The 22586-nt window shown below is 55.0% G+C and overlaps 1 protein-coding gene across 1 annotated transcript in view; it reads right to left on the reverse strand.

The window, feature by feature from the left end:
* Positions 1-946: 946 nt before the first annotated feature.
* SYNPO (synaptopodin) overlaps positions 947-22586 on the reverse strand; it is a gene marked incomplete at both ends in the record, with an annotated part of 35008 nt that continues 13368 nt past the window's right edge. The window contains 2 exons of the mRNA XM_079704089.1: positions 947-1639; positions 7079-9417. Of these exons, the coding sequence (XP_079560215.1) occupies positions 947-1639; positions 7079-9417 (3032 nt within the window). The remainder of the gene's footprint in view (positions 1640-7078; positions 9418-22586) is intronic.

Here is a 22586-nt window from a genome sequence, read left to right on the forward strand (position 1 = left end):
CTACTAGAATCTCCTCTATGCATCCTGGCCACTGCTTGCATACCACCCATAACAAAGAACTCTTTGCCTCCCTCTTTCCAAATGGGCAACCTCAAACTCAGGGCTACCAGGTAAAGCCAGAGGATAGCAGATAGCTCCATATCAACTCTTCTCTGCCCGGCTCAGCTTTGAGCCCAGAGCCTGCCATGAAAGGGCCCGGAAGGGATAGATGGGTTGGAGACACCTATAGCATCATTCCTGGAGACCCTGGGAAGCCTGAATTGGGATGGAGAAAAGCCTGAGAGGGATCTGAGAGGAGGAATATTCCCTCCTCTTCTCTCCAGAGAAGCCAGCAGGGCACCTTGAGCTGGCCTGGGAGACCCTCTCTAAAGGTCACCGTGGTAAAAATAGAGCTTGTCTGGGAAGGGATGGAAAACAGCTGCTCCTGCCTGGGACTTGGTGCCAGGGAGGCAGATGGTCAAGCCAGGGCCTGGACAAGAAACTCAGGCGTAGGATGCTCTGAGCACACCCCTCATTTACCAGACTCCAGAGATCAGAGCCAGGAAGGGGGGGAAGAGTATGGAACCCTGCAAAGCAGCAAGTCTAGGGGTCCATACATACAACACCCTGCCTCTTCCAAGGCACTAGTGTGTGTGTACTGATAGAAAGGGTAATTTAGAAGTTTGGAGATTGCCTTGGCCAAAGCTCTATTAAACAGATGGGAAAGCTGAGGAGCAGAGGAAGGGCCTTTCCCACAATGACTGAATGACAGAGCAAGGGCTAGAACCCAAGCTTGGATCACCACCCCACCCCCAAGCCCAGAGCTCTCCTCCCCTGACCCCTTATCTCTGGGGCTATCAAAGAGGCCAGACCCTTGGGGACATGGTGCTGGGGTCTCCCAAGCCCGACGACACTTCTTCTGGCTCGGCTCTCCCGGGGCAGGGATGGGGTGTGGGCGGGGAAGCCTTTAGGTGGTGCAGGAGGCCTCCGTGGGTAGGCTGCCACGCTTGAGCCTCAGGCTGCCGTTCCACCCGCGGGGACAGATGTTGTAGCCGAGGATGCCGGGCGACTTAGCCCCAGAGTCCTCGGAGTCGAGGGACACATCGGAGTCCGTGGGCGAGCGGCGGTAGGGGAAGGGCCTGGGCGGCGCGGGCAGCGGGCTCCGGGGACTGGCGCAGGGCGAGGGCCCGGCGGGCAGTGGGCTCCGGGGGATGGGAGCGAACGTTGCCCCGGGGTCCGCGGCCTGGCCGGGTCGGGACGGCAGGGGCGAGCGCATGCGCGGCGGCGGCGGCGGCGGTGGCAGAGCTCTCGGCGGGGAGAAGGGCCGAAGGCTCTCAGCGCCCGCCGGCCGCGGGGAGGCGCTCTTGCGCCGGGCCGCGTTGATGATGTTTCGCGCCAGAAGCGCCTGCAGCTGGCGGCTGGGGGGCCGCGCCTCGGTCTCAGGTCGCAGAGGGGATACGGAGCGCTCGCTCCACGAGGGGGACATAGGCGGCGGCGGTGGCGGCGGCGGCGGCGGCGGCGGCAGCGGCGGGGGGCTGCTCAAGCTGCTCCCGCGGCCCGGCTCCCACGGCCCCGGGCTCACCCAGCCGTCCAGGCTGCTGGGGGGCCGGGACGCGCCCGGCGTCCAGGGCGGGGAGGTGGGCAGGCTTTCTCGGCGGTCCTGGGGAGAGAACAAAGAGGGTGGGGGCAGGCGTTAGTGCTGGGCTCCTCTATACTGGGGTTTCAGAAGGGACCGAGTTGGCTGTGTCCGTGGTACAGAGTCGGGAAGCCAGCGACCAAAGTCAGGTAGTGCCTGCAGAAAAACGCAGGTGCCCCAACTTTCATCTTTCAGGTGCTTGAACGAGCCCACGCTGCCTGCCCCTGCGCTTAGCAGGGAGGCAGATGACTGGCGGTTTAAGAATGCTCGCTTTGGAGACAGACCCCTTTGTTTACTGAATGAACTTGGGCAAGTTGCTTCAGCAAAAGAAGCAACTCGAAGCCCCTGGGTTGCAGTTTCCTCCTCTGTGAAATGGGAGTATAATATCAGCATGTACCCTATAGGATTGTTGTGAGGAGTAAATGAGATAACTTACGTAAAAGACTGTCACAGTATGAGAAGGTTCCCTAGAAGAGAGTAGGTGCGCAATAGATGTTAGTTACCTTAAAGACATACTAGAATGATACACATGAAACTAACCAGAGTGCTTCTTTGTTAGGAAATGGGGTGAACAGGGCAGGGGACACAGCCACAGGAGTGGGAATAAGGCTTTTAATGTATTATATACTTTTTATATAAGTTTAAGGTTTTGAACCATATGGGTATAATATCTATTCAAAAAATTACAAGCGGGCTTCCCTGGTGGTGCAGTGGTTGAGAGTCCGCCTGCCGATGCAGGGGACACAGGTTCGTGCCCCAGTCCGGGAAGATCCCACATGCCGTGGAGGGGCTGGGCCCGTGAGCCATGGCCGCTGAGCCTGCACGTACAGAGCCTGTGAGAGGCCCGCGTGCCGAGAAAAAAAAAAAAAAAAAAATTACAAGCAAAAATATTGATCATTATTACTAAAGTTGGACTTAGGGAAAGGCCCTCTCTGTCTCAGTCCCCCTGCCATGTTGCCATGGTCACCTCCTAATTGTTCCTTGGACACCTTGAACAGGGAGAAGGTTCCCACTGGCAGATGGAAACATAAAAGGAAGTTGGGCCGTTCCTCCCTAGGCAGCACACTCCCCTCACGGGACTTCTTGCCAGCATGGGGTGGGGAGTGTGGGTTCCGTGAGGCCAAGTTGGTGAACCTCTTTGAAGTTATAAAGCACTGCTCTGCTATACGCTATCATACCTGCTTCCTACCTCCTTAGGAACTTTCCAGTCTACAAAGTTCGGTCTCATCCTTACCCTCTCATCATATCCTCACAACAGCCTGGTGAAGTAGCTGGTATTATCACACCCATTTTACAGTGATGAAAATGAAGTTCAGACGTGTAAATAACTATCTGGTGTGTTCTGCCCCACCAGGAAATGTGTGTGACTATCTGTTGCTTAAAGGTGGGAGGCAGGCTTAAGCAGTTTGAACTGGTTTGAAAGTACAGGGCTTGGGGATCCAGGCCTAGCATGTATCTGCTAAACCATACAGCTGTTCAGCCAATCAGATTCCAGCAACAAGCCAGTCCACTCAGTCTTCATTCCGAATTCACCAGCAGTCATCCCTCAGAGTCCAGAACTAGCCAGTCCATTCAGTGCCTCCTACCCAATCAAAATCTAGAACCTCTCGTAAGATCCATTCTCTCATCCAATCAGTAACCAGCCGCAGCCAAGCCAGTCAGCTTCTCATCCAATCAGAATCTAATTTCTCCCAATCAAAAGGAAGCAATAAAGTACATGTATTCTCCAAACAATGCAGCAGCTACCAGATGAGCCCAGATTCAGAAATGGAGCCCTTTAACCTATAGAGGAACGTATAGCAGTCTGAACAGATTTTTCATGGGACTGGGAATGTTAGGAACCTCCCAGGGACATCCAAGGCCCCAGTCATCAAGTAGGAAAGTTAAAGCTCAGCATGGGCTCCACCTCTTTTACTCCCAGGGTCAGAGTTGTGTATATGTGAGCCAGAGACACTGGGAGCTGCTGTCTGTGAGCCATCTCAGGAATCTTTCAGTGAGCCTGGCTGGGGGGAGCAGGGCCAAGAGTTCATGATCCAAGTCCATCAACAAGCACTGAGGCAGAGGAACCAGGGCTTTCAGCCAGGAGCAAAGCAGGCTGGGACAAGAGAAGCTATGATAACTGTCTGAAATCTCCAAGGGGAGATTTCAGTGGCCACAAGGGGAAGGCTAGGGCCAGCAAGTGGAAGGAGTAACAGAATTTACTTCTCAGAATGCCTGGGTTGGAATGTTGGGGGCAGTGGTAAGCAGCTCCTCATCCTTTGGAGGTGGGCCAGGGCCTGACCTCATCGAAACTGCCATGTCTGGGTACTGACTCTGTGTGTGTGTGTGTGTGTGTGTGTGTGTGTTGGGGGGGCGGGGGAGCAGTGAATAATACAAAAAGGCTGCAGGGAATCAAAATGATTCACTTTCTGAAAAAGTTCTCAATGTACAATATACACCAGAACTCCCTGGAAATGCACATGGGTGAAAATTCAGAAAGGAGCACCCACTTAACCCAGCACCAGACCCAAAGCAGGATACCTGTGTGGGGTGAAGGCGCGAGTAGAGCAGAGTCAGACAGGAACTATCAGAGATCAAAGAGAGCTAGCTCCCAGACAGCTTCTGTGATCCTCTTGTTGCATGGAAGGGGAGACTGAGGCCCACGGGTTGTCTAAGGTCACACAAGGAGTTAGATGCAGATCTGGGCCTAGCACCCATTTTTCTGGCTCTTGATGGCAGTACGCTCCTCTCCACGAGGGCAGAAACTCATTTTATGCACGAGCCCGGCAGTGATGACTGTGGAAAGTGGCCAGATTTAGATAATGGGGGCGACGGGGGCGGCTGCTGAGGGAACCAGACAGTATATATGCTCTGGCTAAAGGCACTTAAATACCACTTTTAAAGAATTTGAACAAACCTGCACCATGAGGGGCATGGGTCTTCCCCCATGCTCTACAGACTTTTTGGCCAAACTCTTTTTTTTTTTTTTTTTTTGCGGTACGCGGGCCTCTCACTGTTGTGGCCTCTCCCGTTGCAGAGCACAGGCTCCGGACGCGCAGGCTCAGCGGCCACGGCTCACGGGCCCAGCCGCTCCGCGGCACGTGGGATCCTCCCGGACCGGGGCACGAACCCGTGTCCCCTGCATCAGCAGGTGGACTCTCAACCACTGCGCCACCAGGGAAGCCCTGGCCAAACTCTTAAGGAGAAAACAGAACATGATTTCCACAGGATTCTGTTTCTCTCAGTCCTGACCCAGGGAAGAGAGAGGGCAGCTCTCACTTTCAAGCCAGCACACATCTGTACCCACGGCAGATCCAGACACTCAGCAGATGCAGGCAGCACGTGGACACACACCACAGGCACACACGCCATAACTAAGCAGTCCCACCCCACTTCCCAGGCCAGAATTGGGGAGGAGGGAGAGGGCCCTGACCACCAGCCAGTGAGCATGGAAGAAAGAAAGAAGCAAGACAGATTTGAGGCAGAGTGTATTGAGAACAGGAGAGAAAACAAAGTTGAGGGAAGAGCTCAGCCAGCCTGATCACAGGAGCTGCAGGATGGAGGGTGGGCTCTTCCATTGCTGGCCCTCAGGGGTGGAAGGGAGCAGGGGTCCGGAACATGGGCTTCACTCTGTCCCGGGAGGGGTTTGGCGTGAAGGAGCCGAGCTCCCTCGCGACTCTCCCATGCATGCCCCCATGTTCTGGGCAGAATGAACTCACTGGGAAGGCACCCCCTGTTGCCATGGAGATGAGCCGAGAGCTCACGAAAACTGCAGGCTCAGCCCAGCATGGGCACCGCCTCCACCACCCCTCGCCCCTCTGGGGAGCCCAGAAATAGGGCTGGGAAAGAGAAAGTGGGTGGTGCTCGCCCCCGGTCTTGGGAAGCTTCCATCTGAATTCTGCCTCTTGCCTCTATATTCTATAAGCCCCACAAAGTGTGGTTTTGGGGGGGCTGCAGCACATCAAAGGTGTCAGAGGTGGTGAGGATCTGACTACCTGACTCAAAACCCTCACAGTATGATGGGGAAACTGAGACCCAAAGCTGCACATGGAGTCCATCTTTGAGAATCCAGATCTCCTAAGTCCCAGCCTTTTTTTCAAAACCTTAAGGTCTCCTTTGTCCCTTCCTTGAGCTGCTGTGCTCCTGCCCCAGCCCTTGCCGTGTTCCCACTGTCTCCAGGCGATCCTGAGCCTGAGCAGTCCCAGCCTAAACTTCTGATCTCCTGGCCTCCTGCTGCAGCTCATTCCAGCCACACCCTCCCAAGGACATCCTTACATCTACTCACCATCTGTCCTATGGCAACTGTCCCATTTCCTTCCCCTCTCTTCCCAGGGGACTGTCTTATCACTTACAGGGCCTTTCTCCCAAAGCACCAGCCTGTCCTCTCATTCCTCACAGACTGTCCAGCTAGGAGGGCCCTCATTGTATAAATGAGAAATCTGAGGCACAAAAAGGGAAAGTGACTTGGCCAAAGTCGCACAGCAAACGGGAGGCTGAGATGTCTCTCTCCTTGCGGCCCCTTCCAATGCACGTAGATGGCTGCTTTCAGTCGTGCAGATCTTGGCTGAGGTTGAAGGCAAAACAGCTGATGGATACACTGCTAGGGGCCTCTCTCCTAGCTGCACACCAACCTCTGCACAGCCTCCTACAGGGCCCTCTGTCTCTCAGGGGTCCCCTGGGACCTCCCACATCCCAGAACAGTGAGGGCAAGCTAGGTAGAACCAGGACTGAGGTCTGGGATGAACTGCATTAGCTGTCTCGAAAGCGGAGCTAGATGTTTGGAGCGGGCATGAAGGCAGCTGAGCAGAGGGCCAGGAAGAAGAGTGTCAGACAGCAGTGGTGGGCTGAGTCCTCATCCAGCAGAACCCAGGAGAAGAGAAAATGTGGAGGCCGAGGCAAAGGTCTCTGAAGCAGCGGAGAGGAAACAGTGTCCAGAAGGCAGAGGTGGGTGGAAGAGACAGGCCTGTGGAGGTGAGAATCCAGCAAGAGGCAGAAAGATGCCAGAGCTGGGGCCACAGTGAGGACGGCCCCACCGGGGTGGCTGAGGAGGCAGACCCTTGGCTGGCTGGTCCCACAGGCAAGGGCAGGCTCTGTTTGCTGCAGAAGCCCCTCAGCAAGACGCTGGCATCCCTACAGCTCACAAAGGCCAGGTGAAGCCCCCCAGCTTCATTAGGGCCTGCCAAGGGAGTTCTCTCTCCGTGACCCTCCTCCCCCCGCAGTGGCAGACTTCAGATCCCTCAGACATGGAGTCGAGCCACTCTGTGGTAGGGAAGGGGCGGCTGCAGCTCAGAGAGGGGAGGTGACTTGCCCGACATCACAAAGCTAGCTGGTGGCAGCATCAGCCCTTGAGACCTGAGTCCCCATACTCCTGACTCAGCCCTGTGCCACTTCCTGCTCTCCATCCAGCCCTCGGAGAGCGGGCTCTGACAGGCAGCGGGATCCCTGTGGGGTCCTTTACTTGAAGCAGAAGGAAGGCTTCCACACCTGAGCCTCGATCCCGGCATTCCGGGTGGAGAAGGAGGGCCTGGGGGCTTGCTTGGCTCGGGGAGACCACGCCCTGGAGGGAGACACGGGCGAGACATCACTGCTGTAGGTAGGGCTCACGGCAGTGGGCTGGAGGCCATCCTGGCCAGGGGAGGAGCGGCAGGGCCGAGGCAGGGCAGGCGACGGTGGGAGGGCCGCCTTGGGCAGGCTGGGCGCCAGGTCCAGGGAGCTCGGCTTGGCAGGCGAGGCGGCTGTGGGCGAGGACTTGGCAGGTTCCTTGATGGGTGAGAGGACAAAGAGCGAGGGCCGCAGCTGGCAGGGTGGCTGCCTGGAAGGCTCTGGGCGCAGGACCCCATTCTCCGGCAGGTAGCCATGATAGAGGGAGGCAGGCGGGGTCCGAGCCGGGCTTCGGGACGCCACTCGGAAGCTGCCAGGCGCATGGGTGGGGTACTTCCAGCACGAAGGCAGGGACATAGTGGGTGAAGGGCAGCGGGCCCGATCCGCGTGGCCCGAAGACTCGATGACGTACTTCTCCATGCGGGACTGGCGGCGGGCGTAGAGCTCAGCCCCCTTCCCAGAGGCCTCGGAGAGGTTCTGGTTGGGTTTGGGCTTGGGCTTGGCCTGGATGCGCGGTGACTTGAGGCATGAGGCCCACTCGGGGACAATCTCCTCGGCGCCTGCGGGGCTGGCCCTGTCCCGGGGTGTGGGCTCCTGCTGGAAGTTGGAGGCCTCGGCCCCCAGCGCGAAGGGCTCCTCCTCCACGCCCATCTCCCCCTGGTCCCTCTGCCTCCGCTTCTCGTCCGCTGTCTGTACCAGATCCAGCAAGTCCGGATTCGGGGTCACCTTGGGCTTCTCCACGAAGGTGAACATGGATTTCCGGCTGCCCCTGCGGGCCATCGACTCCTCCAAGATGCCCGTCTTGCTGGCAGGAACTGCCTGGCCCTTTAGATGAGAAGGCTTGGGGTCGGAGCTGGGGTACAGGGCAGAGTAGGAGGGGGGAGACCTAACCCGGGAAGTCAGGGGGGCTGTGGACAAGGTCTCGGCATAGGTTGGGGGTGGGGTGAAGTTCCCCAAAGGACGTCTCTCCAAGGCGGGGCTTCGCTGTGCCACGGGCCTCCTCTCCAGCATGGGGCTATGGGACATGACGTGTCTCTGTGGCCGAGGGCTCCTGTCTGCCACGCTCGGGGGCCAGGGAGCGGGACCCTTCTCTCCAAGGTGTCGTCTCTCTACCATGGGGCTTCGTTCCATCTGGCTGGTGCCGCCCGGTGCCTGAATCCCAAAGGGCCTGGCCGTCCTGTTGACCACAGATGGGGGCTTGGCCAGCGTGAGGTGGACCTCGCTGTACAGTTTGGTGGGCGTGGTGGCAGCTGCCCGCCCGGACATCTCTTGTTCTGTGGACACCACTGGGGCACCAAGCTGGACATCAATGAGCAGGGAGCTGGACATGAAATCTGGGGCTGGGGGCCTGGAGCTGGAGATGGGAGTAACTTCTCTGGAGAAGGTGCTGGTGGTGGTAGGTGGAGCTGATACCTTATCAATTAGTAGTGTGCTGGATCTCACCTCCACAGCTGGCTCCTGGGGTTGCCCACCAGCACACGGGGTGTTGGGTTTGAAATCTGGCACTGCACCCTTCTGCAGGAGCTGTGCCTGTGAAGAATTCTGTTGGATGCTGGACAGTGGCGGGCTTTGCGGGGTGACAGTTGCCGGTGGGTTCTGATCAACATCTGTGGCTGGCAGGTTGTGGTTGCTGTTGGAGGCTGGCGTGATGAGCGTGGCGCCGGGTGAGGGAAGGTTTTGGCTGGCATCTGTGGCTGGGCTGTGGACCTCCGCCGGAGGTGGAGTTGGGGGTGTCTGCTGGGCTTCTCGGTTCTGGGACAGGTGGAGCCCATTGGCCGTCAGCAGGGCCGCGTTCTCCTTTAAATAAACCACCAGTGGTACCTCCTCTTCCTCACTGGCCACCTTCTCCAGGTGCCGCAGCAAGCTGGCTTCCTCTGAGGAGCCCTCCATGCTGTGACCAGGGACCCCTGTGTCAGCGCTCTGGCAGGCGGGGTTTCTCCGAGGGCCTGGTTCAGGGAGGGAGGTGGGACTCAGGCTGAGCCCTGGGGCATGGCCTGTGGGGCTGGCAGGGGGCACCCTGAGGGACTCCTGGCCGGGCTTCTGTCCCCTCTGGCCGTGGCTCTCCAAGGTGAACTCGTTCACCCTCTGCCGGCGCCTGTTGAAGAGCTGGACACCGCGGGAGTTGGAGCTGGGAGGGGTGGTCAGCTGGGCTGCGATCTGCTGGCTCCTCGCCTTGGCCTCTTTTAGATCCTTCTCGGTGAGGCTAGTGCTCCGGCCCAGTGCTGCAGGAGGGACAGAGGCCGAGTCAGCAAATGGGATTGCAGAGCCACAGGGGTACACGCACAGACAGACAGATGGTCACCCATGCCCCACTACAGATGGCCTTTTCCTCCGGAATTTGATCTTTTTTTTTTTTTTTTTTTTTTTTTTTTTGCGGTACGCGGGCCTCTCACTGTTGTGGCCTCTCCCGTTGCGGAGCACAGGCTCCGGACACGCAGGCTCAGCGGCCATGGCTCACGGGCCCAGCCGCTCCGCGGCACGTGGGATCCTCCCGGACTGGGGCACAAACCTGCGTCCCCTGCATCGGCAGGCGGACTCTCAACCACTGCACCACCAGGGAAGCCCCCGGAATTTGATCTTTACTCACTGTGTCCTAGAATCTCCTCATAAAGATCCCCGACCCAACCATCATGGCCCAACTCAAATACCCATGTCAAACCTTCCCTGATTACCCTTTTAGTATTAACTGCCCCCTTGTTTGGATTCCCCCTGAAGGTTGTTGACATGGCACTTTACCAAACTCAGCAAGAACAACTCACCCTAGCAGTCAAGGCCCCACTACATCTCGGACTCATCTTGTGCCACCTTTCTCTCGCACTGGGCTCTTCCTGGCTGGCTTTCTGTTCCTTGAAAATACCAAGTTTGTTCCTGCCCCAGGGCCTTTGCACTCGCTGTTCTCTCTGCTTGGAATGATCTTTTCCCAAGTGGCATTCCATGTTGGTTCCTTATCGCTCAGGACTCACGTGAATGTCACCTCTCTGGAGGGGCCTTCCTCTATAATCAGCACCCCCCTCCGCAACCCATCTCTTTGTTTTGTTTTCTTCATAGCATTCAACACAATTCAGTATTATCTTCTTTACACGTTTCCTTGGCTATTATCTATCTCCCTCACCTAGAACGCAAGCTCTAAGGGGGAAATGAACTTGCTTGACTTGTTCATCCCTCTAACCCTAGCCCCTAGAATAGTGCCTGGCAAAAAGTGGGCACTCAGTAAGCATTACTGAGTGCATGAATGAACCTGCAGGATATTCATATGCCTAAGTGCATATCTTAGGGCCCTTTATACTTTCAAACTCATAGTATAGTCATTTCTTAACACTAACACTTCCTCTTTTTAGAATAGGTAATACATTTACATGGACTAAAATTTTTTTTAAAATTTAAAAACATAAAAAAGTATACAGTAAAAAATGTCTCTCCAGGGCTTCCCTGGTGGCGCAGTGGTTGAGAGTCCACCTGCCGATGCAGGGGACGCAGGTTCGTGCCCCGGTCCGGGAAGATCCCACATGCCGCGGAGCGGCTGGGCCCGTGAGCCATGGCCGCTGAGCCTGCGCGTCCGGAGCCTGTGCTCCGCAACGGGAGAGGCCACAACAGTGAGAGGCCCGCGTACCGCAAAACAAAAACAAAAACAAAAACAAAACCAAAACCAAAACCAAAAATGTCTCTCCACCTCTGAGTGCTCCACACCACAAATCAGGTAACAACTGTTAATAGTTTCTTCCAAGTCTTTGCAGAATTTCTTACCATTTTCATGTAAACAGTCATTGAAAAATTCTCATACTTTAATATTATAAAAGTAATAAATTGAGCTAATTTCAACAGTGACTCTACTAGAACATTGCATTACCTCATTTTATCCTCACAAGAACACTAGGACACAAGCACTACTTGCCCCCTATTTTACAGAAGTGGAAAATGAGGTCTAGAGACTTGTAAGTAACTCACCCAAGATCACACAGCAAAGGGTGGCAAGGCTGGAGTCAGAACCAGTTCTCTCTGGGTCCACAGTGCATGCTCAAGCTGCCTGCTTGTCCCAAAGGTCCCTTTGGGACATATAGGGGACAGAGTCAGTGGGAGTTGGGGCTCAGTCTGGGGCTGCAGGCTAGGACCGGAGTCTGGGGCCTGAGGTCAGGGATCAGGCTGGGGGTCAGGCCCTATTAATCTGTAAGTTCACTACAGGCAACCATTTCTTTTTATATCACTGCCCAGCTGGCACAGAGTCAGTGTTTAAGTTGTGCTTATTGAATAAGGAATGAAGAAGTGGATGCATGAACAAATGAACCTATGGACAGATGGATGGGACAGCCTGTGGCCAGGCTAGCAGCTCAGTCGGTGGCTGGGAAAATTCCTCCCTTTGTCACCCCACCCCCACCGAGGGAAGCTAATTAGTTCTTGAGGAATCTGACCCTGCCCTTCCTCCTACCCTGCCCTCATTAGCACTGGCCATGACATGCTGAGTGCGTCTCCAGGGACAGTTTTTATAGGCATCTTGCCAGCGAGGTTCAGAATTCATGGACTCTCAGAGCTGGGAGGGCCCTTATAGAGGAGCTGTTTCACTACCACCCCCATTTTATAGATGAAGAAACCAAGGTTCAGAGAGTGGTGCAGGGTTGAGCTCACACTAGGGTCAGCGGGGAGGCCCACACAGGACAGAGTGGCTGCCGACAGCTGCTTCACTGGGACCAGGCCCAGCAGCCACAGGCTCTCTGGCCCCAACCTCCTTCTTCCCTCCTCCCATCACGACCTGGCTCCCCACCACACAAACCTGTGCCCACAGGTCCAGAACAGTGACAGCACACAGCCTGCCCCATGTGCCCCTGACGCCTACTTCCTCCTGGTAGGGCTCCTCTCCTGCCTGGATCACCCCATGATGAAGGCTTTGGGGGTTGGGCCAGGCTGCTCCCCTGTGGGGAACTTAGGTAGGGGACAAGCCAGCAACACAGGAGGGGTTGCTCAGCTCATCGATGTCCATCTCCTCTGGTCTGCTTAGAAACCAAGCCTCCCGGCCCAAATCCAGGCTCTGCTATTTGCTAGCTGTGTGACCCTGGCAAGTTACTGCACCTCTCGGAGCCAGTTTCCTTAGCTGAGAAGAAGGTAATAAAAGCACTGACATTAGGGTTTGGAGGCTACAATGAGATCGTGGATGCCAGGGGGATTACTGTCATTCAGCCCGAGTAGAGAGGACCGAGGGCTCATGCTACCCTGGGATGGAGTTGACGGTGACCCCACGTGACACCCTGGAAGGGGTCAGAGCTTCTTCTAGCAAAGGAGATTCACCCTACAGATCATGGTCCTGAGAGGGGTGACTGTCTTAAGGTCACAGAGCAGGGAATTCTAGAGTTATTGGGAGGCAGGGATCATTGCCCCAAATCACAAAACCTCAGAATCTCAGAGATGGCTGTCACCGGGTCCAATTCCCCACACAATTCCTGCGTCCCTAAAACCATGTCCCTGAGTGTACAAGCCTCTGTTTATACCCTCAACTGACAGGGAGCTCACTACCCTGAAGATGTACCTTCTGCTAATTAACATTCTTTCTTTAGCTATAAAGTCACTCCTTATATTAACTCCCACCTCTTGACTTGACTCTGCCCCTCACTGCCACACAGATAAAGAGCTTTCTCTTTCCAACCTGACAGCCCTGCAGAGACTCAGTCACAAATCACATCCCCACGGGGCATGGTCAGGATAAACATCCCTAGTCCCATCAGTGGCTCTTATGACACAACTGCAGCCATCGTAGCTCACATGGATTGGGCTCTTACTGTGAACCCGGCGGGTTCCCACAGTGCCAGGCTCCTAGAAAGGGCTTCAGTGTTTGTGTAATTCAGACCTCCCAAATCCCTGCACTTTTCTCTTTTTTCTCTTCACCTCTCTGCTTCAGTCCTATCCCAAGGCTGGTTCTAAGGGCCATGGGGCTAGAAAATGCTCCAGTGTCAGAGAGTGAAGGGCCCTCAGGGATAAGCTGGCCTGGGAGGCTTTAGAGAGGGAAGGGGTTGCAGAGGAGGCCATGGGCCAAGACCTGGTCTGCTGACCCCCAGCCAGGCTGGGAACCTTCCCCAGGCTGTTGTTCTGGGACAAGAGGAACCCAGCAGAAAAGGCCACGGGGTGAGAGAGCCCTGCCTCCGAGGGAGCTCCCGTGCCCCCCATCCCAGCCTGCAATGACTCCACGGAAAAGGAATTTGGCAGGAGGCTTGGACCAGACCCAGACAGCAATCCAGATGACTTTTGCCACCCTGCACAAACAAAGCTGAGAGAAGGGGGGCTGGGCCAACTACGGGCATCCCAGAGTCCCCCACTGCAGGGCACCGGGGGTGGCAGCTCCATTCAAAATTCCCCAGACTAGGGAACTGCCACCTCTAGTGATGCCTCAGCCAGGTGGGTCCAAGATTGTGGTCCCTGGTGTCAGAGAGGCAAGAGGTGGCCAAGGCCCACAGGGGACAGGCCCCTTGCTGAGCCCCCAATCTGCTTGGCTGCAGCCTGCACCTGTACAAGTCCTAACACCCTCTCTTCCCTCAGCCTCTTCAGGGCTGGCCCTTGAAAGCCCCACCCTGGACAGTGGATGAGGAGCTCTGAAGACCAGCCTTCCGGAGATGGAGGGGTGAGGGCAGACTCAAGGAAGAGCTGCCCAGGGTCAGAAGACCTGAGTCCAACAGGGTTAAATCCCTAAGTGGAGAAGGGGGACAGGAAGCCCTGAGTACAGCCCTGAGAATGAAGATCGCAGTGGGTGCTATAATTAGTGAGCCCTCACTACTGCCCAGTATAAAGTGCTGTGCCATGCACTTTAGACCCATCATCTTGTTTGATCCTCCCAATGACCCTAAGAGATAAGTACTAGCACTCTTCCCAGTTTGCAGATGAAACCAGAGCTCAGAAAGACCTGCCCAGGGTCATATGACTTTTAAGTAGCAGAGCTGGGATTCAAAACTCAAAATCTGGTTGCTGAGTTTCATTTCTTAACCACCCTGCCTTCTGGACCCTGACTCCGGTGGGAGGGGCACCAACAGAGACTCTGGTGCTCCTGGATGCTGGTCTGAAGACCCCTCTGTTTCCACATCTTGTGATCAGTGCCCGCAGCAGTGCCCTCTCCTCTTCATATTCAGCTGCCCAGAGCAATTCATGCTTTGTCGGCCTTCTTCCTCTCAGGAGAAGAGCTGATAAATGCATTGTGACTAAGGTAGAGATGACTGTTAGGACATAAAAAACTAGTGGAGTAGAAAGAGCACGGTGTGGGGAGTCAGGAGACCTGAGTTCAAGTTGTACTCAGGCAGGGATAAGCCCTTTCTCCCACCCCATTACTTCCGTAGGCAGCTGCCTGTCCTGCCGGCCATCAGGCCTTTTGGACAGAGGATCCAGAGGAGGGAGGCAGGGCAGGGGAACGGAGGCCAGAGCAGAAGGTCAGGACAGGGAGAGAATTCAAGGAAATTCTTCTTCACACGGCTGCCGTCAATGGGAGTGTCCAGGGCCCGGGTAGGGTGGAGTGGGACAGGGAGCCAGAGGTAGGAAGAGAGACTGGCTGGAGACGGCCCATTGTGGCTGCCTGGGAGTCTTGGCAACGGGACAGGTAAACAGGCTGGGTTAACTGCCCCCCTGGTGGGGTCAGGAAGGAACCAATGGCTGGCTGCTGCACAACCTCAGCCTCAGCCGGGGGCAGGAAGATGAACTGGACCTGAGTAATGGCCTGACTACCTTGCCAGCCCCTGCCCCGCATCCTCCCTGCTGAAAGGAGGAAATGACACAGCCTCCTTTCCCTGGGGAGTTCTCCATCCATGCCAAAGTCCTGGTGAGTGCAACCTGACTGAGTCCCAGCAGACTGCCAGGCCTCCTTGCAGAGAAGAATTCATACTGAGGTGGGAAGGACTGCCAGACACGGGAGATGCATAGGAATGGAAGTGAAGAGCCCCAGACCTAGCTCCAGCCTGGCCACCAACCGGCCGGCAGAAGTCATGGCATGCTTCTCCCTTAATGCCCAGGGGGAACTGACACCAGAGAAGGATGCTGTATGCCCTAAGTCACACACCCCAAACCATAAAGGCACCTCTGGGTGCTCGCTTTACTCACTCCGGCTGGGTCCTTCCTGCAGCCCAGCTTCCCTCTGGGTGCTGAGCCGGCCTTGCTTCTCAAAGCCTCCGCGAAAGGCAGCCAATCGACTAGCTGACAAAGAGGAAAATCCCACGTTGACGGCAACGCGGAGGAGCTGGATATGACTTCTCTCCTCCACAGATGACTCAGCCTAGCTCTTTATCAGGAAAACCGATTTCGCAACAGCCTTTTAAATGGTCTCTCCGCCCCCAGTCTCTCCCCCAACAATCTACCCACCCCATGCTGCCAGATCCATCTTCCTCCTGCCTGGCTCCACTCGTGTCGGGCCTCTCTCCTCCTCTCCGGGACATGGAGGATCAAGCAGCAAGTCCTCACCCTGGCATTCAGGGTCCCTGATGTCAGGGTCTGCCCGAGAGCTCGCTCACCTGCTCCCTGCGCCCTCAGCAACCGTCAGAGGGAGTCCAGCAGCTCGTGGTGCCACACCTGCCCTGCGAGTTCCAGCCTCTGCTGTGGGTTTGCGCAGACCCTTCCACCCGGAACCCACCTCTGTCTCCTATCCTTTCTACACGCTCAATCCCCAGATCATCAGTGTTTTATCTGCACCGCTTAATAACCTCATCACTTGGCATATTATTTGTTTTAGTCAGAGTTTTCGCCAGGGCGTGCTTACCACATGCCCCATGCCAGGCCCTGACTTCATTAACAGCAGCCAGGAGGTCAGCAGTCCCCTCGTCTCCATGTTAGAGGAGAAACGGGCTCAGAGAGGTGAAGTGACTTAGGTGGTACAGCTAGCCAGAGGCAGAGCTGGGATTCAAACCCAGGGTGGCCCAGCACCCAACCCAGGACCCATCACATGGGCCATGCTGCCTCCTCCCAACATCTTGCTTTGCAGCAGTCAGGGTCTGGGTCTTATTTTCCCCCAGAGAGTGCAAGAGCCAGGGGAGAGGGGCCTCAACTGCTTCTGCCTTGTCCCCTACACCTTCCCCGGGGGCTTGGAGAAAGGATGAAGTCAACGAGGATGACAACAGCCAACACATGAGGAGCTCCAGATGCTGCCAAGCTAAGGGTTTAGCATAGATTTTCTCACTGAATCCTCACAGCAACTCATAAAGGAGGCCCCCTTACCTCTGTTTTATTGATGAGGAAAAACGAGACCCAGAGAATTAGCCAACTCACCCCAGGTCTTACAGCCAGCAAGGGGCAGGCAGAGCAGAGCTGGAGCGGGGAGTCTGACTGATCCCAAGCCTGGGCCCCTCCTTCTGAAGAGCTCTGCCCACAAAGCACACTCACTTTCCCCACCTACTGTCCCAGGCCCAGCCCAACGGCCACTTCCTCCAGGAAGCTTTCAACAACCCATCCAGACTCCTCGATCAGTGCTCTTTCCCTACTCGACCTGGCCCAGGGGCCTTGGAGCAGGAGCAGGGCGTGGAGGAGACAACAGGTTGAGAAAGCTCAGGAACCAAGGCCCAAGGGGAAGGAGGCTGGGACTGGCCCAACTCCTGGTATCTCCCTGACAGGGGTTCGGGATCATGCAGGGCAGGGTGGGTGGGCTAAGTCGAGGGCTCCCAGGTCAGGTCGGCATGGGTGTTGGCTAGCAGGTATCCCTGTAGGCCACAGGCACTGCTCACTGCTGACTGATGAGGGCCCTGCTATGCGGTCCTCCTCTCCCAAAGGCCAGGAGCCACTACCTTCCTCCTGCCTGCTCTACTAGCCTAAACGCTAATCTACAGTTAGATTTTCAGGGACTTGGAAACGGTGACCCAGAGAGAGGCAGGCTCAGTTCCAGGTGCACAATAAACTGGAAAGGGCTGGTTCACAGGGACCCAAGCTCAGACCCAGGCTCCCACCTCCCCCAGTCCAGCCCTGGTAAGCCAGGCCTCCCCCCGACCCCCAAGCCCTCTCCTGCTGCATCAGCCTCCATCATCCCAGCCCTGGGAGCCTTGAGAATACAGAAAGGACTACCACACCCTACCCTTCCAGAGAAAACACTTGATCCAGGAGACGTAAAGATGGTGAGCCAGGGCGGGAGGAGAGAATTTCCCCTAAACTATGCCTCTGCCAGGAGCAGGGCTGAGCCTAGTCTATCTCAGGGTCCCCAGCACCCAGCCCAAGGCCCTCGACAAAGATACAGCCCTTCCTCTTGGCCCTGTGGCAGCCTGGGGCCGGAGTTGGTCCCATTCTCTCTAAATTCCCCAGACTCAGCAGAGGCCGTCACCCAGGAGAGTTTCACTAAGTGTTGACTAAACAAATCACTGAAGGATGAGCAATCCCCCAGTCCAAATCTACCTTCACATTTTACTCCACCATTCACCCCAGGAGACAAATTCTCAATTTGTCCAGATCCCAGAGTCATGGAGATTCTAGGTCAGAGATCTAGAGGGTGGTTCCTTGAGGAAGGGGAGAGAGGAAGGAGGGAGGCAGCAACATGCCTTTGGGTGAAGAGGGAGATGAAACCTCAAATGGCAGTGTTAGATCCAAGAGGCAGAATATTCCATTGAGTGCCAGGAGAATATAGAGCTTAAGAGAGAGATAAATGAGGATGAAGAAATCTGGGAAGTCTTCCTGGAGGAGGCGGCATATGCACTAGGTCTTGAAAGCTGGAGATGTGGAAGCATTTCAAGCAATGGGACAGCCCAGTGGAGGCTGGAAGGCTCAAGGTGGACCCCACCCCATCCTCTACCCGCCTCCACTCACACCTCCAGTCAAGACAGCTGGAGAGGAAGGCACCTCTGACAGAGGAACACGTCCACCACTGGGCCTGCCCAGAGGCTAAGGGTGACTGGGGTGGTCCAGGTAGAGTTCCAAGGGAGCTATGTACATGGGAAGGCGCATGCCTAGAGCCCAGAAGCACCGTGGTATCTGCCCTGGGCCTCCGGGTGGGTTACATAACCGCCCCACCGGGGCCACAGATTCAGCCGGGACCCTCCTCCGCCTCCACCTCCCCAGCCATCTGTCTCTGCTGCTTCCCTCTCATAGAAGAGGCCGCTGCACTGCCCAAAGCAAGGCCAGCGCCCTGTGGTAAATTCCCCACATTCCTTCCTCACAGAAAAATAAATAACGGGGAGAAAAAATGCTGGAGGAATGATAATGACGGCCCCAGCACGCTGCAGTCCCAGCTCGCCTCCCCACCCTGTAGAGCAGAGCCCGTCCTGGGCTGGGGCGGGGATGGGGACGCTGCTGCTTCTCCCTGAGGCATCCTCACTGCCAGGCCCTGGGATAGACAAGCCGCCCGCAGCCCCTCACCGCTCCCCCAGGCCTGTCAACCCTCTTTTGTTCTCAGGGTCACTCGTATCTGCTGACGAAGGTGCTGGGAAAGGTGCTGAGAATCTTTCGGTTGTGGCAGGTGACCACCGAGGGCAAATTTGCCAGAGGCTGGGCGCCCTTCACTTTTACTACTCAGGTTGCTGTTTACTGAGCGCTTCTTATGTTCCAGGCATAATTATCATTATTTCATTATGTTTTGTTTTATCTTTGCAAGCTGTAAAGTACTGTCATACCCATTTTACAGATGAGGAAACTGAGGCTCAGAAAGGTTTTATGATTCACGAAGGTAGTTTAGCCAGTGAGTGGTCTACCCTCTCCACTCCTGCCTCTTACTCCCATATCTATTCAGCCTGCCTGCCCTCCCCCAGACAGCCCTCCTTTATCAAATCCAACCAGAGGTGCAGCCTGTTCCCTTCCCACGCCCTGCTCAACAAAGCATCCTGTGCGGGCTACCTTTAGTAAGTCACCTCACCTCTGAGTCTCAACTTCCTCATCAGTAAACCAGGAATGATTATAGCTGTTTTGCAGAGTCACTGCTGAGCAAATGAGATGCACAAATTATTTCTATAGCATAAAACACTGTGCACACCTGAGTGGGATTTAACTTCAGCATTTTGCACCAACCTACCTTTGTATAACTGTACCAGGCTAGGGCGCTGTCTGTCTCCCTCCCTTCTCCAGCCCTCTTTGGGGCTGGTCTCCCTCTTCTGCTCATAGTCAGGCACAGCCCAACCTTCCCCTCCCCCTCCAGCATCCTCTCAGCAAGGGAACCCCAGTGTCAACCTCTAGCTAACTGTGCTGTAACAGGAGAGAACCAGGTTTGAATCCCAGGTCTGCCTCTTACTGGATGTGAGCGCCCAGGCCTCCTTGGATGGCCCCAGACCCAAGATTCCTGGGAGGGAAGATATGGCCGAGACTCCCACCACTCAGTACGCAGTCCTGCAACCAGGAGGGTGCTGTGGTCCTGAGTGGGCAGGAGGCTACCGACCCTGCCAGCCCCTCATGCCATTCGCCGGTTACCAGGCATGTGTGGCTCCCCTCCAGCTGGAGGAGTCTCCAGCCAGAGGAGAGGCTGAAACATCCAGCCTCACCCTCCCCTTGTCCCTCAAACTGCAAAAGGAAAGCAGGCTGGAGGTCAGGGAATTTGGTTCCAGTCTGTTCTGTCACAGTATGGGTGAGATGCTGGACTAGTTCCTAACCCTCTTTGAGTTTCAGTTTGTCCATGTGTTTGTTTCAGAGAAGGGATTGGCCTGGACCAGTGGCTCCTAGAGTGTGGTGCCCCCACACCTCTAGTGGGAGCAAAAGGATTTACGTGGTACCCTGATACTTAATAACATCTTACTAGTTATGTAATTTTCACATGTGTATTAGAAAAGGAGGATAATAAATCCATCAAAGGTATACTACTGCTTAGGGAGAGGTAAAAGTGGATATTTCAGCAACAAAAGTTAGACAATTTAAAGAAAACAAGTATAGGTGGTGTATGAACTCATTCATTCAACTGATATTTATTGCACACCAACTAAGGGCCAGGCACTGTTCATAGCCATAAAGAGAAACAGATAAAGCCCTGCTTGCATTCTAGCACGGGAGCCAAATAATAAATAAGACTATTTCTATAATCTTATTATATTATCTTATTATATTATATATCTATAATCTTATTCTATTACTTCTATAATAAATTCTATAGAATTTACCATCTGACTTACAACTAAGTCAGATGGTAAATTCTATAGAGAAAAATAAAGCAGGGGTGGGAGATACACAGACTGCCCAGGGTGGGGAGTGGTGTGCAAAGGTGAATAAGGTAATCAAAGGAGGCATCACTGAGAAGTCACATCAGAGTGAAGAAGTGGAGAAGGTGAGGGAGTGAGGCTTGTGCAGTTCTAGGGGAAGAAAGACGAGGCAGAGGGAACAGCTAGTGCTAAGGTCCCTAGGCAGGCTCGCACCTGGCAGGTTGAGGATGGTGCACGTAATGTGGAGGTAGGACATGAATAAGGAAACCAGGTTCTCTAGTGGTCTTTCTAGTGGCCTGCAGGGTCTCAGGGATCCCCTGCATTGCAACCATTTGTGCTTGTGTGCACATGCACACACACACCCTGCAACACACACATTCTGGACAGCTCCCTAATGCTGGTGAGAGCCTAGCCAGCAATAGTATATCTTCCTCTGCACACACACCCACACACAAAGGTGCTCTTTGCGTGTGCACCCACAGAGGGGGAAGAACCTGCACACCAGTGTGTGCACACATAGCACCCGTCGGTATGCATGTGGAGACACACAGGTACTCAGGTGGCAGACTGACACAGATGCATGTGCAGCAGGTACACACCTTATGGGCGGACATATGTGTCTCCCTCCTGCCAGCCTGCCCTGTCTCTGAGTTACCAGACCACCCTTGCCTGGAGGGCAAGTGTCCCGATGGCGTGGTTTCAAATTCACTTCTCCACATCTCTGCACCTCAGTCATGGTTTCCCATTTCCAGGGCTACATTAAAACCGGCCACCTGATGCTCAAATGTCCCAAGGGATCATGTTGCTGTGGAGAATGTCCCCTTTTCTACCCCTACTGCAGTTAAATAGAAAAGCCATGTAAAATGCCTAGCCCAGCACTGTAAGCAGGATCAGCCACTACTGGCATCATCGCTCATCACAGTCATCCCTGGCTTCATGCCTTTAGGGTGCTCAGGGGGCAGCTGATGAGTAGAAGGAAAAGGCCAGACTGGGAGCTTCAGGCCTGGGTTTTAGTCGCAACCTGGTCTCCAACACATTGCGAGGCCTCAGGCAAGTCCTGTCCCCTCTCTGGCCCAGATCGGAAACCTGTGGGTGCGGCAGAATTTCTCGGGGAGTGTGTCCAACATGCCAGATTCCTGGGCTCCTCCCTAGACCCAGGACCACAGAATATGCACATTAACAGTCTCCCTGAGGGGTTCTGAAGCACAGCTAGGTTGGGGACCCAGTGGGCTTTAGAGCTCATGATTTTATAAATGTGTTTATAAGTAAATGAACATATAGGGAAATGCTTGGAACATAGTCTGGCAAATAGACCCACGTCAACAAAAAATAAGTTTGAGAAAATATATTGACATAAGGAATTATATGTAGTAATCATACACCATCCTTGAACATGCACACACTTATAGTTTTCCTAGCAGCTTCACATCCGTCAGAGAAGGAAGTAGAGCAGGGATTGTGATGCTATTTTAAAGACTAGAAAACTGAGGCAGAGAGAGGTCAGGGGGCCTGGCCAGAATCTCACAGAACACAGGTCTTTGGCTCCCAGCCAGAGTCCTTGGCTCAGCTTCTTTAGATGTGCCACCTCGGGGCCTTGTCACCTCATCCCATAACGTTTTATCCACCCAGCCCACAGTGGGCATTGTGTACACAGCAAACATAGTCCTTCCACTCCAGGTGCACTGACTTCTCCAGTCACTTGGGGTTCACTGACAATGGGACAACCTCAGCCAGTTAATTTCCTTCCAGCTGAAACGCCCTTCTCACTGGATAGGGCAGGGGGTTCCCAAAGCCCTAATGCTCCGTGCTACCATTTGATCTGGAATGGTGTTTCTGTTCCAGCCAACCTGAGTCCAGACCTCACCTGAGCAGATCTCTACCTTATATATGCTAGGCCTCAGTTTCCTCCTCTGCGAAGGGGTCTCCTAATTCCTATCCTTCAGGGTGATTGTGAGGATAAGGTCTTCTGTGCGAAGTACCCAGCATCTCGCCTGGCACACATGCTTCTGCAATGCTGGAGCACCACTAACTTGCAGGCTAAAGTGTGAGCTCCTGGAAGACAGGAACCCACACAGCGGTCATCAGGGCACCCACACCTACCACGTGTCGTATGCTTGATTAATATGCACTCGAATGGATGAGAAATGAGATATCATCTCGAACTTCTTCCTGATCCCAGCTCATCATTGTCTTTCCTGACCCATTTCCCAGCGTGGGGGCTGGATGCACAGAGCAGAGATGCTCGGGGCCAGAGGGATGGGTCACGGGTCCTGGGAAGACACTGATGAAGGCCGCTGGGGAGGGCCGTGCTCTGGGAGACCTGAGTGCAATCCTGTTGACTCAGA

The sequence above is a fragment of the Hyperoodon ampullatus genome, assembly GCF_949752795.1.
Source record: "Hyperoodon ampullatus genome assembly, chromosome: 4".
NCBI classification, from domain to species: domain Eukaryota; kingdom Metazoa; phylum Chordata; class Mammalia; order Artiodactyla; family Ziphiidae; genus Hyperoodon; species Hyperoodon ampullatus.